Raw genomic sequence first — 13,136 nt, 5'->3', positions numbered from 1 at the left:
GCAGGCCCTGGAAGACAATTTTAGAGGTAGACAGCGAGAGAAATTTCCCTCAAATGCGGTGTAAATGTGCCAAAGAATAGGAGAATGGGTAGGCAAGTTCCTACTGTCATCTTCAAGTACTCTTTTTCAGCGGACATGACGGCGGTGGCGGAAGTGGTGCGTTACTGGTAACTATGCATCAAGTCCATCAGTAACGGTTATCAATTTTTGTTATGTAGATGACACATAGCCACTAGACGAAGGCTGAGAGAGGTTGACCGTTGAACCTGGTTGGCCAGACCTTGCCGATGATATTCATCCTTCGTTGGACCTCGGGTCGACTTCCCACATGTGACATCACACGCAAGCTCTCAGGCAACTGCTAGTTCTACTTCTCGGCGTTCAGCAATTTAGCTTGTGTTTCAAAAGCTACACACGAGCAGGCAGAATCAGGAATGTTTCTTCTAGAACAGGTGTACGTGCGGTTATTTGGGTGTTAACTCGGTTGCTGATATCTCAGACACTAGATCCTTGCAGCCGTATCTCATCTAGAAAAATGAACACACGTTTTTGATGATCACTGCTAGTGAACAGCTCCGACGTCATGATACAGCATCGGTGTATCATCACGCTGGTGCTGTTCACTGGGAGGACACATCACACATATCTTGCTGACCTGAGAGTCGAGACCAATCAAACATTCCATGTACCTTCAGGGAGCAATACGCTCTTCCCATCAATTCGCAAAATATCAGCTGCACGAGCGAATGCCCTCCTGCATTCTATGGTATGTAAGTGAAGTAACATCCTCTATGTGCTATATAATTCGCACCATCGACGATGATTATTTTTGACCTGTTGACCCAATGATTTGCTCTCAGGGACTGCCAAACGAGAGTACGAAAACAACACACCTAATGCCTGTCCTGCGGCATCTATTTGTAGATGCTCATGGACGAGATCTGGAAGTAGGCGTTTGTGAACGCAGTAGGATTTTCTGCGGAGGGTTCACAGATGTACTAGACATTCGCACAGGAGCACTTACTGTTGACATAAGTCACGCAGTCTAATGGACATCCAGAAGCATTGTAGAGAGCCGCGTTGCCTGCCCAACTACCGCCTGCGCGCAGCATGAACATGTTAGACCACTACAAAACAATGCAAGACTCACAGAACGTCAGATCAATGATAATGTTATTGGCTCCAAAGTGAGACTGGATGTCACACTCGGTGTTGTTAGGGAAGTGGGCGGCAGGGATGCCCTCGCAGTCAAATCATGTGTAAGCATAATTCAAAACAGATGCGAAGACTATCACCCAGTTGTCGGTGTTGATGATCCATACACCACTGCTAACGTCCAAGGGAACAAATGGGTCGCCTCTCTCCCAGAACCAAACCTTGATATAGTGAAGTGTGCGTTCCATAGCATACCTGCAGAAGAACCTGTAAGTCGGAAAAGTACTTGAAGTAAGTTTCTGGGCCTTAACGCACCATCCTCCGCCGATGCTGTTGAATCCTGGACCAAAGCTGTTATTGTCTTCAGTGAGCTTCACACTACACCCAATATTGTAAGCGACTATTTCATTTTAGCACGAGATTGGAATCAGTTATAATGGCACGACCTGAAGCGTCACAATTGGTTGTTGTAAAGTTTCTAAAGAGTTAGCATTTTAGCCGAACGATATTTAATGCAGTGATGGATCAAAACATACCCTGATTGGATAGTGCTATTGGGCATGGAGCAATCTGTGTAATGTTAAAAATAGCACTGTTACAAATGTTGTAGTGAACGAACTGTGGCTAGTGTGGAGTGTTGACTGGTTAGGCACTACATTGTTTGCACCTTCAAGGATATCGATTTCACCCTGGCGAAGGGATATACGTCAGGATGGTAGAGCCATCACACAGGGAAAGAACAAACACTGGCAGGCCAACCGGACTCTTTAGTCTCCCAGATAGCCTGCTATCTATTACTATAAGTTGCTTCATCGGAACCGCCTACTTACTGGCCATGTTCTATTTCAAAATATGTAAGCGACAGAACCATCGATCAGATCAAAGAAGCTCACCCGCATCCTTCGGGCATGTGCTGTATGTCGAAGCTATTATTGACAAAGCATCAGTCGGTGAGGACGCCTACGAGGAATCACTTACACGACAACATGCTCATGGTACTCGTGATTGGACCGAATCCTGACGGAATTCCGACCCGTGTCATTGACGTTCAAAACCGTGGTGTCATCTGCACGTAAGATGAAGGTGTCACTCGTGGCATAGGTCAAGTTGAGGCTCTCTGCTGTTGTTCGGTTCACATACGTCCTGTCATTGAATGAGAAAAAAAGAATAAATTGCGCACAAGGGGGGTGGACATACACACGCCCCTCGGTGGGGTCAGTGATATTCTCGAAATTGAAGGAGTCAGTAGAAGCCTTCACCACGAACGCACTCATTCAGAGTGTAGATCGCACCTGCCAGGGCAGATCCCGCAAGCGAGGCAAGAGCGAGACTGCTGCTGATGATCTTCATTCAAACTGCTGATGATGCAACCAGGGAGAGCGTGCTGCGAGAGGACTGGTACATATTTCTCTCAATATTTAATAATTACACCTGCCCGACGCCTCGTGAGTGCTGAGTAGAAAAATATTAGTCTCACGAGCAAGCCCCAGACGTGTCATCCAGCTGAGGAACTCCGAGAAGTCACCAATATTTCTCGAGTTAGTTGATGTATCGTAACGTCTCCCCGATTGGACGAACGGCAGTACTAGCTACATGATGAAATAGCGGGCAGAGGATATCAATGACCTAAACGCCCCTGCACGACGTCGGACCGGATCGAATGATGCGTCTGCAATGGATGCACGTATAGGAACTTTAAATGGCTAGTGCTTCACTACCCAGTAGCGTTAACTCAGATCGTTAAGAACTGGGTCACAATAGGCAACAATTGTATAATTAGCTCGTGACCACAACAAAACAATTCATTCCGGATGAATCAAAGATGAAGCCACTCAAAGTTTACAGCTACTTTCATAATCACAACAAGTATCCTTTGTGCACAAGCCAGCCATAACATACGGACAAATACAATGTCCTATTGCTGTTTGACAGCAGCCACTAGTACTGGAGTGTCCACGCGGTGTCCACGCAAGCAAAGCGCCGTTGCCATTCAAGGGTATTTCGCCCGACCAAGGTATCGTAATGAGCTTGTCCAGTTCTACAAGTAAATAGAAGCGGTAAGAAGGAAAAAAAATGAAATCTGGTCTATTGATATGAAAGTAGCTGTAAGAAAGCTAGTCGATTCCGACACTAAAGCGATAATCCTTAACAACCACCAGTGACTCATGGACCAGTCACGGTCAAGGAACATGATGCGGCAACTGCTAGTAGTGTCCAGTAGCTGGCGCAATATAAGATTTGAATATAGCTGCTAGCAAGCTACTATGCATTATCATAGTGGATCAAAATGTATTGTGATCTGAGACGGCAAAACAACTGACGCGAACCGGTCGTGCAGGCTCATACATCGTAGTGCCTTCATTTGCTGGCAGGTCTTGAGCACGTTGAAAACGCCTGCCAGCATGAATCAGCTGGTCATCAATATTTCCGATATGTATTGAACTATGAACCGGAGACAGACTCACACGAGGGCTCCCGGAGGCCGCAGGGAAAACCTCAACCCAAGGCGGCAGATAGATGGATAATGTGCATCTACTGATGTACCATCGGTATCAACAACGACCCCAGCCACTGTGACAAGACTCTGGCACGGAGACCCGTACCCCAGGCACTGACCCCCAGGCACTGGTGAGAGATAGATACAGGGAGGACTACACCCGTAATCACGAACAGTCCACGTTGAGAGCTGGAGATAGCTCAAGTCAGCACACACGGGTGGACCACAGTTCCATCTTATACTCTGTATATAGATATGCACCGATTGATGTTAATGTTGTTTCATGCGAGATGTAATTTGATCTGTTAAACATCGCTCCACATCAGATACGACCGTTACAGTTAAATAGGATTCCTGGGGTTCGTGCGCTTTAAGTTACGCGTCTCACCGATACGACTCAGTGTGGAATGAGTGCCGAGTATTGAGCGCTGCAGCGCTGAACGAGTGATCGATCTATACTTTAGTTGTCTGTATCAGACGCATCAGTCACTGAGATCAAGATCCAGTCTGTACAACTCGAATGCTCTTGCTCCAAGGGGCTGCATAGACGTCGGTCAATCACGCCGAGGAAAGGGCAAATGACGATAAAATGGATCGTCATCCTAATCCAATAGAGACAGTGATAGCATGCAACACAGGTGGAAAACAGGGAACGCAAGGGTGTCAAGAGAGACATCATCCCACTCTATCCGAAAAATCCTTTGAAAAGATAGATCGCATTGGATCTTGTTGAACCCGATCGTCTTTGAGCATCCTGTGCAGAGGAATTAAACCATGAGCTATATTTCTTCAAGAAAGACCTCACCGTGCGTCAACTCGCGTATCTTCGCCCTCAACTCCGATCACTGCCTGCGGCGTCTTGGCATCAATGACCTATCAGTAGCATGATGAGATGTTAGCTTGCGGTCACAAAAATGCAATGTCGCCTACATAGTGATTATCGCAGTGCGGGCAAAACTCATCGCTTTCCTCGTAGTTTGACATATCCTTCCTAAAGGCCTTCTTGCACTTCTTGCACATGAACGCCATCTCAGTTGTCTTCCTTAACATATGATCCTGCGTCTCCGCGTGACACTCTGCGCAATCAAACCATTGCTTGCAGCATGGAGCTCGTATCGAAACTTGAGCATTTAATATATGTTTGCTGAAATTGAGGGAATGAATGCCGCATTGAGATGGTTGGAAGACGATACGCTACCAACCACATCACGATGAACAAGCAGAAGTCACTACGATGGCACTCGGATATGATCTGAGGGACCTCGACTCAAATTTTTGCAAGATCCCAACACCTTTCACTTTTCCCACGCTATCATACCCCCTGAATGCGGGCGCTGATGGATCAAAACAAACGTGACAGTGTACCCGTAGTCAGACCTTGATAGATAGGAGCTTGGGAGATAGTTGTTTCCTCATCGACGTCGATGTGTTTTCAACATGCAGCATCGAGGACATCATCAGATTTAGGATAACCTGATCTTGTGCGAAAAGACTTGGCATATCGCTACCAATATTAATGTGCATCAGCTTGTACTTACAGTTTGTAGATACTGGACATTCACTTCTGAGCTAGCTTGAGTCTCGACTGAGGTCAATCTTTGTATGAAGTAGAAGAATGACGAGGCAACACATAAGTAGCCGACTCAGGCTGAAGCTTTAGGCACTTAGAGCTAGAGTTAGCAAAGCAGTCCGCAATTAAGGCGAGTAGAATATCGATCCTGTCAGTCCATTTTACCGCCAAATCATTTGGTATCACCGGTACCAAAGTGGTGGTTCTCCAATTTCTACCTCCTCCGTCAGCACCCATCCACAACAGTAAAAACAATGACTCCTTACCAAGTGGTGATCGCCAGTGATACACAAGATGATTTAAATTCGACTTCGGCATAACTGTATGATGTCTCGACAGAGCAGCGTCCGTGAGAGCGAAGACACTCCCCATTTCCACATTCCCGTCCTTCGTTCTGCGATTTGGTTGCAGGGATAGTGAAGGTGACGTCTCGCTTGGCCCATATTTTGGATTTTCCTCATCCGATATTTCTTCAATTGTCAATTTCTGTATCGAGTGGCTGTCATAGGGAGGCAGTTGATATGTGGACACGTGCTGATCTCCGTGCTGTACATTCATAGGATCTTCTCCAAACGTGTTTGGTCGGGGGAGCCGGCGAAGCTCACGAGCCGCCTCCCTATTTGATATTTCCCCCTTGATTGAGCGCGGGAAGAATATCTGAGGCTCACCGCTTTGAATCAAATTATACGACTAGCACCTATAAATGACGCACGATAAGAGTAATCCCAGAGGATACGACACAGCCTATACCCGCAATCATCCCCAATAGGTCTGGTTGGAAGGATGGGTTAGTGACTCAAACCTGCCGGGGCATGGTGAGGTCGCATACCGGTAAAAAACCTAGATGAGAAAGTTAGTATATGATAGTTAGCATATTTCAGACACAGGCACATAACACGTACATCTTATCGTTGATGTGCTGGTGCGGTCTGACACCATCAATGCCCAATATCACAAACGGCACTGTGAAGAGAAAGCGGAAGAAGACTCGGATACACTTCCATGTAACACATAAGTTGACCAACCATATCACATCTGCGCGAAGCTTACGTTGAGCTCGTGAAACTTTATGAGCCTGATTATTGTACTCGTATCAACATTGGCTTGTTTCTGAAGAGGGTTGGTCAGACCGGATCATAATCCTGTCGATGGGAATAAACTAACCAAGCTCTCGATGAATGTGGGGAATGTCCACAAAATCGGAAGAAACCATATTGTCAAAGACAAGCTTCCGAGACTCCCGACCAAGAATGTATAAGCCTCGCACTAGTCAGCGTTTATAAATTTCGTCCGATATTCAAGCATGCAAATGACAGACCTTATAGGGGTCTCCCCGTGTGAAAACCGTTACAAGAGGCATACAAATGACTGCGACTACAGATCCGATCGCCCATGTTTTGAAATATAGGCTGCGAAACCAATCTTGTTTCGCAGAGCCAGAGTGAATCAGGAAAAGCCAAAAGCATAGCTCTACGGAGCGAGAATTTAGTCTCAACTTAAATGCCAAGGCATAAAAATAAACCTTCTAGGTGTGTTACCCTTAGCTGAAACGTTAACTGTTGTCTGTGAACATCGGTTGGGCATACTCACATCTCTAGTCCCCAAGCAACTGAAAAACACAGGTACAGAGGGAGGATTGCGCGTTGTGCACTGTCACGCCAAAGCTCGTACGGAGTGGGCGTGACTTTGAGAATTTGGCGTCAGTGGGGGACGTCAAAGTTCCCGATTGGGCTCACTCACTACCCATCCCAGGAATAACAGTGAAACCATAACTATATTTGATAATGGAGAAACCCACAGCATAGATTGTGATTAATGGAATGCTGGTTAGATAAGAATACTGTGAGATTGAGTGAGACCGATGTGATTGATACAATGGGAATGAAGACCGTGACGCACCGTCATGACCCGCTTGAATGCGCCAGAACGCAGTCCATCATTCCACCTGTACAAATGTACTTATGGCACTCGTAAATTATGCGTGCAATAATCTGCCGACCTCAGACATCTGAAACGGTCAAAGGACCAGAGATGATAGACTAAAAAAGATTCGAACTAAACCAAATGGATTTCAGTATTTCCTCCATCGAACGATCGAACACCAGACGGACCATAATTGTAAGTGCTGCCCATACAAGGTTGACGGCTGGACTCATATGGGCCATGATTCAAAGCGAGCAAAGGAGAATGAGTGGAAAGAAGAGGAGGTGAGAGTCGCGTGAAGTAGTGATAAGCTTTGGTCGTGATATTTGTGAAGTTGAGGAGATGAAATATGGTGCGTAAGTAGAGTCCCTCTCACAGTATCCCACCCGGAAGCGAAAGGATCACGAAACAGAAGTGGCTGAGTCTGATTGGTAGGAAGATAACATATTGAGAGATACATACACGTTAATATATGATATCATCACAATGCCACCCGTCGTGGCACGTTCCACCTGGCCACGGAGACTATAGATCTAGGAGCATATGGTGAGTGACCACAGGTGCTAAGTTTGTAGCAGCTGTAACGAACCGACGGGACTAGTGTAACATGGTTTGATCAGCACAGGTTTACAGCCATACTCAGGCTAGTAGTTCTGCCAGTTGGGTTGATTCAACGTGCCGATGCGGAACTTATCAAAGCTCGTTCAGTGCTCCGTTGATCGGTAGCCCTGCAGTACTGCTGCAATCACGATTGTGGGGTAAGTGACAAGTTGTAATAAAATTTCGGGCTAATTTTGCCGTGCCGTCGGATCTCGGGCTGTAACTTTATGATGGGGCGATGATTCAAATCATTTTCTAAATCTTTCACAATGGCTACATGGCCGCTGCCCACAGACGATGACAAGGAAAACCTCCTCCTTTCATGTCGATACGATGATCTTGATGAAGTCCAAGCTTTTGTAACAAAATTTGGCTCAGGTGCTCTCTCTACTGTCCGAGACGACAACGGAAACACCGTGCTACACATGACGTGCGGAAATGGACACATAGGTGAGGCGCGATCTCACCGCATCACTGTTCCCCACATAATGAGGACTGATTCGCGTAAGGCATCTCGTAGACGTGCTGGATTACCTTCTTCCTCTTCTCTCCCCTTCCATCCTGCCTGCACAAAATAATGCCGGCTCGACCGCCTTGCACTGGGCAGCGCTGAACCAGCATCTCGAATTAGCTCAGAAGCTGGTTCACTTTACTGGGGGACCAGGGGTTGATCTGATTGATATCAAAAATCGCGCCGGAAGGTCACCCCTGGGTGAAGCCGAAATGATTGGATGGGACGAGGGCGCAAGGTGGCTTGTACAGGAGATGAAGCTCGATGAAAGTAACCATCATGAGATCAATGATAGCGAAGAGGACAGTCCCGTGGATACTGCACAGGATATAGAAGTAGAGATTCAGGATGCGGATGGTGAAGTGGCCAAAATGACGATAAGCGGTGGCGCACTTATCTGATGGTTATGAATAAAAGTCGGTAGGTCCTTGCTGAGTACATTACTGTCTTATCATATGCATTCACACAGCATCACATCAAGGTCCTGATTCAGTCGGGATGTGAAACGCAGAAGCAGTCGAGACAAATACCTGGATCCGGCAACGCGCCAGAGCATTTCACTTTTGGACAAGTACCGGTTCTACAGAATTTTCAACTCTATAGGTTGCGTGAATGATAACGGTGATACATTGATGGCCGGATTGAAAATTCTCCATTGAACAGTCCCATGGAATTGGACTTAGTACTCGCATCAAACTCACATGGACATGAGCACATGAAACTTTGCACCCGAATACAACCTGATCTTGAAGTTTAGTTTCCAGTTTCGTCGCCTATCGCATATACGATGAGGTCAGACAAACAATGATTGGGCCGGGTCCGAGCGTTAGCTCGGTTCAGACGCTGGCAAGATTGCCCCTGGCTGGGCGGGAAAACTCGACAGGAGGCCCCTGAATGATGACCATCATATGGGTAATGAGATACGAAGCTAGTAGTGGGTAGTCATGTACGATTCATCAAATGTGCACTGAGAATGAAACGAATATTACGATGGGATTGTATTAAAATTCTGGGCAAAAATATGCGAGCAAGAATACTATGAAACGAGCGAGCGGATCGTATGATGCGGTGAAGAAGAAAAACTGCAGTCTGCGAGGAAGGAAACGCTGGACGAGTGGTACCATGGAAACTCGTAGCCAACGACAAGAAACACTGATGAGACACGCGAAACAAAACAGAACCACGTTCTGGATTGCGTGCTAAGGGTTGAAAGAGGTGTCTACAGTGCAACGAGCCACATGTGTAGGTGTACGTAAGCCACCAGGTTTATGCCAGTTCCTTCCGAGTGTTCAAACGTTCAGGCCTGAGGAACCGGTATCTCCCACACCGATCCCCATACGTCACACCTTCCCGCACTAGACGAGGACATCGCAATGATTGCACGATGTGGAACGGGAACGCATGGGACAGCCTGGGCATCATGAGCATTAATATTTGACAGCCGAATGTCATCCATGATACGAAACGAGTTTACAACTATCAAAACCACCATATAGTCACGGGACAAATCAAATACGTAGGGATAATAGGAAAGAAAAAACATGTCGAAATTCACGTAACATTCAAGGAGGAAAGATTCCACTGGCATCGGTCTCCATCTTCATCACGTTCCGAAAGTTTCACATCGGTGGTGACCGTTCTTCCGCAGGGCATGGCAGTGTCGCTGCAGAGAAGTGTGAGCATTTAGTCGACATCCCTCTTCACCATCTTTCACTGCCCGTTTTCCCTCAGCGTGCTTCTCCGTAAGGGAGCCTGACAGACAGTCGTCTAAGTCTGCCGTCTTCCAGTGTGTTTTTGGGCAGCATGATTTTTCGTTTCCAAATTCATCAATATGTGCGAATTCGTCTGATGGAGGATTGGTCAAGAAAAGCGCACCACGCTTCCACGCGACTGCTTCAGAAGTGGAAGAGGGAAACTCGTGGGGTGCGAACGGACTCCAAGGAGACAAGGTAGACGAACGAGATCTTGTCTCCAGCATAGGCGATAGAAATCCAAATTTCACGCGCTCCGAACGACGTGGCGTGGGCTTCGTCCGCTGTGAGACAGTGTAGACAAGCTCGCCAGCCACACGCCGTTGCGGGGGAACATACTTTGCATAAGTGCCCGAACGTAGGGTCAATCCAGGGAAGCTGCATTGACGTTCATCAGATAACGATCATGATCCGTTCAGGTTAACATACCCATTGGCTTGATTGGAAGCCAACCCCGACGTCCCCGGTTTTAGTGCGAGATCGTCGTCAGGGGCTTGATCCTGCGTCTCACCAGAATAGTGCTGTTGCGGTGAAGTGTGGGCGCATCGTGCCTTTCGCGTAACAATAGACCAGGGGGGCGAACACGCTGCGGACTCGCTGGAAAAGCTCCGGTCGGGCTGGTTGCCGTCAGTGGCGGTGGATTGAGACAGGTCAACTGGCATAGCTCCAACGCTCTTCGGTTTGAGCGGTTCTAAAGTCGTAAAGGTGGCGGTGACTCTCAATCTCTCTTGCACAGCTGCCTCCCAAAACGAATCTGGTCCGTCGAATTTACGTTCTGACCCACTTGATGGACTGTCGTCCCGTTCAACCTCGGTGACGACAAGTCCATTTGATGAATGCTGACTACCTCTGCTAGAAGGGACCGGAGTGCTGGCACTCCGGCGGTGCATTTCGAATGGCGTAGCTGTGGGTTCCGAATAACAAGGAGAATCACACTCTAGTATATTTTCGCGTCTGGATGTTGATGGTAAAAGACGGGATGTGACGCGATTCTCGTTCTTGCTAATAGATAATCCGAGAGCTAATTGATCCCCTGGAGACTCACTGTCGAAAGACCCTTCCTCACTTGAATCACTGTCTTCCTCAAGATCAGGATCGATCGTAGCCGTGTGAGACCAGCTTCGCTTTTGGGGAATCATTGATGAAAAAGAAGCTTGAATACTCGAGACAGAAAGGTGCCGGTCATGATTGGGCGTTGCAGGTATAGATGTTTGAACGTTGCCATCATGAGGTTCACCATCGCGCTTGCGAGATGGTCGATGCGAATTGTGCGTTCTTGCTTTTTCATGAGATACAGCCTCAGCCAGTAACGGGGAGTTGCGAACGAGGTGCACCGGGCGTAGGAGTTGACGTGGGTCTTCAGGCTCAGCATTGTGGATACTTTGATTCAAAACCCGCAGAGCTCGACGATTTGAGGGAAGGTGAGACATCCAGGGACGCTATATCATGGCAGGACCTAGACTCTCGACTCAGTGTGCATTCGGTATGGCCAGAATCGTTAGTCGCTTCATGTGGTGGTACACATCGACTGTTATATAGATGTGAGGCTGCACCCATAATTTCGGGACTGTCCAGATCCTCGCGTAAGGTATGTTTGTTGAGAGTTCGCAAGATGTCTTGTTGTGTAGCAAGCAAACCTGAATCGCTGTTGTACGCTTCTTGGTCGGGAGTGGCGCATGCGCTCTCGGTCCCATCCGAGAATTCGCCGGTCCCGGGGAGCTCGCGCGAAGGCGCCGCACTTAAAGATTCACTATCACTGTGAAACCTGGTTTTGAGGCTACCCCATGATGAGTACCAGTAGACGAAATTTCTTTTAGGCTGGATGCGAGTAACAGAATAGAGACATATGAGACCAAGGTTGAGCGCTGCCAAGACCAGGACGCTGTAAAAACCACTGTTGAAATAAATCAACTGGTCAGAGTACAGCAGAACTGATGTAAATTTCAGTAGAGATAACCACAGTATGGAGTACAGCCAGACCTAGAGAATCGACGAAGTTTGACAAGTAGTGTTTGTGCTGGGAAATCAAGAGTGCATATGTGAAAGTGGAAGATGATGGGGGAGAACGGTGGTCGTGAGCAGAAATACGACTGCTTCCATTGCTTGAGGAGAACCCGGCGGGAAGATAATTTGCTGGCGGGTTTGGCCACAGGAAGTTATGTCTCTCGAGGACCGTAGAGTCACCATCGATGCTCCAAACATAACTGAAAGGATCTAGGGTCGCCAGTAAAGGTGCCCATTGGAATAGTTTGAGAAGGGCTAACAACGAATATTGCAAGAAGAAAGTCATGGAGCTGAAGACAACAAGTACACGATTGATCTCTCAATGAGTACGTTGACTTCAACTTGAGAACTGCTTTTAGTGGTTGTTTGTTCGTATTGAAAACGGGAGCCTTTGCAAACATCGTACAAACTGCGATTCCGACGCTCGGCTGATTTACGTTGTTAATCTCGTACACTCCACACACATTTCTTCTCGTGGTCTCTTCGCCTCCCAGTGGCACAGTCATTGATGAAGCTTGGTACCTACGTTCGTCATGCCACTATCATGTAAGCATTCTAGGTACAGTCTTGCATTCTAGATTTCCAAGAGCCCAACGAAGAGCGCTCAGGCTACGATAGATCGACACATTGCAACTGAATCTGTATAACCGTGACCTTGCTGTGTATGGCGCTGCCTTGTCCGTTCCTCTCCTGACATGGAGGTCAGAGAAACGACTGCCACTTCCTCCGGGTCCCCGTCCGCTCCCATTCATGGGCAGCGCTTTTGACAGTGATTGATTGATTTGTATATCCAAGGGCTTTCTGTACCCACCAACCGCCCTTCGAGCTTTTACAACGGGGGACCAGATGGTTCGCTGGTGTAATGCTAGTGCACTTCTCTCGGGCTTGGTAGCTGACGTGTCTCACTTTTCGGTTCACGAGTATGTAGGAAGCAATCAAAGAACCTCTCGTTAGTTGCTTCGCCGTCGTCAAGGTTGTTGATCTCACGTCAGCTCAAACTTCTACAATTAGTCTCGTAGGGATAAATACAAGAGGCTCGACGGGAGCCTCCACCCAGCTTCCTCACCCTGTGCCCTATCATAGTCCAAATCCAATGCTGTCTTTACTCCTGATAACTTCTGCCGT

General features: G+C 47.5%; 7 protein-coding genes across 7 annotated transcripts; 1 reads left to right on the top strand and 6 right to left on the bottom strand.

Moving 5' to 3' along the window:
• Nucleotides 1-816: 816 nt before the first annotated feature.
• On the bottom strand, nt 817-2,876 carry BJ212DRAFT_119235 (endo-1,3(4)-beta-glucanase). Its single transcript, XM_041329032.1, has 14 exons — nt 2,353-2,876; nt 2,134-2,298; nt 2,049-2,081; nt 1,986-1,995; nt 1,901-1,939; nt 1,775-1,844; nt 1,692-1,725; nt 1,602-1,633; nt 1,471-1,555; nt 1,296-1,410; nt 1,151-1,241; nt 1,025-1,099; nt 894-976; nt 817-834 (listed from the first exon to the last, which is right to left on the bottom strand). The coding sequence occupies exons 1-13, from the start codon at nt 2,427-2,429 to the stop codon at nt 915-917; spliced, it is 888 nt and encodes a 295-aa protein (XP_041194060.1). The 5' UTR covers nt 2,430-2,876; the 3' UTR covers nt 817-834; nt 894-914.
• Nucleotides 2,877-3,858: 982 nt separating this feature from the next.
• BJ212DRAFT_1348173 (uncharacterized protein) lies at nt 3,859-4,603 on the bottom strand. The gene is made up of 2 exons (XM_041335405.1): nt 4,458-4,603; nt 3,859-4,406 (listed from the first exon to the last, which is right to left on the bottom strand). The coding sequence occupies exon 2, from the start codon at nt 4,329-4,331 to the stop codon at nt 4,113-4,115; it is 219 nt and encodes a 72-aa protein (XP_041194059.1). The 5' UTR covers nt 4,332-4,406; nt 4,458-4,603; the 3' UTR covers nt 3,859-4,112.
• BJ212DRAFT_1348172 (CHY zinc finger-domain-containing protein) lies at nt 3,859-4,935 on the bottom strand. Its single transcript, XM_041335404.1, has 4 exons — nt 4,855-4,935; nt 4,583-4,796; nt 4,458-4,525; nt 3,859-4,406 (listed from the first exon to the last, which is right to left on the bottom strand). Exons 1-4 carry the CDS (start codon nt 4,857-4,859, stop codon nt 4,328-4,330), a joined length of 366 nt encoding a protein of 121 aa, XP_041194058.1. The 5' UTR covers nt 4,860-4,935; the 3' UTR covers nt 3,859-4,327.
• BJ212DRAFT_1348170 (uncharacterized protein) lies at nt 4,936-6,145 on the bottom strand. Its single transcript, XM_041335403.1, has 2 exons — nt 5,489-6,145; nt 4,936-5,436 (listed from the first exon to the last, which is right to left on the bottom strand). The coding sequence occupies exons 1-2, from the start codon at nt 5,778-5,780 to the stop codon at nt 5,405-5,407; spliced, it is 324 nt and encodes a 107-aa protein (XP_041194057.1). The 5' UTR covers nt 5,781-6,145; the 3' UTR covers nt 4,936-5,404.
• Nucleotides 5,814-7,387, bottom strand: BJ212DRAFT_1207545 (uncharacterized protein; the record flags this gene model as incomplete). Its single annotated transcript, XM_041329176.1, has 12 exons — nt 5,814-5,879; nt 5,935-5,993; nt 6,114-6,219; nt 6,273-6,332; nt 6,387-6,488; nt 6,541-6,692; nt 6,745-6,761; nt 6,813-6,906; nt 6,963-7,062; nt 7,122-7,167; nt 7,222-7,277; nt 7,334-7,387. Coding segments are annotated over 12 exons (912 nt in total), but the record flags the coding sequence as incomplete, so codon positions are not given.
• Nucleotides 7,388-8,014: 627 nt separating this feature from the next.
• BJ212DRAFT_1269595 (ankyrin repeat-containing domain protein) lies at nt 8,015-8,657 on the top strand (the record flags this gene model as incomplete). The annotated part of the gene is made up of 2 exons (XM_041330819.1): nt 8,015-8,195; nt 8,266-8,657. The coding sequence occupies 2 exons, from the start codon at nt 8,015-8,017 to the stop codon at nt 8,655-8,657; spliced, it is 573 nt and encodes a 190-aa protein (XP_041194055.1).
• Nucleotides 8,658-9,441: 784 nt separating this feature from the next.
• BJ212DRAFT_1348147 (uncharacterized protein) lies at nt 9,442-12,353 on the bottom strand. Its single transcript, XM_041335402.1, has 4 exons — nt 11,988-12,353; nt 11,402-11,938; nt 10,437-11,364; nt 9,442-10,385 (listed from the first exon to the last, which is right to left on the bottom strand). Exons 1-4 carry the CDS (start codon nt 12,295-12,297, stop codon nt 9,860-9,862), a joined length of 2,301 nt encoding a protein of 766 aa, XP_041194054.1. The 5' UTR covers nt 12,298-12,353; the 3' UTR covers nt 9,442-9,859.
• Between the last annotated feature and the right edge of the window lie 783 nt (nt 12,354-13,136).

This window comes from Suillus subaureus (genome assembly GCF_016647635.1).
Source record: "Suillus subaureus strain MN1 chromosome Unknown BJ212scaffold_12, whole genome shotgun sequence".
Lineage (NCBI taxonomy): Eukaryota > Fungi > Basidiomycota > Agaricomycetes > Boletales > Suillaceae > Suillus > Suillus subaureus.
This window is presented reverse-complemented; position numbering and strand designations above follow the sequence as displayed.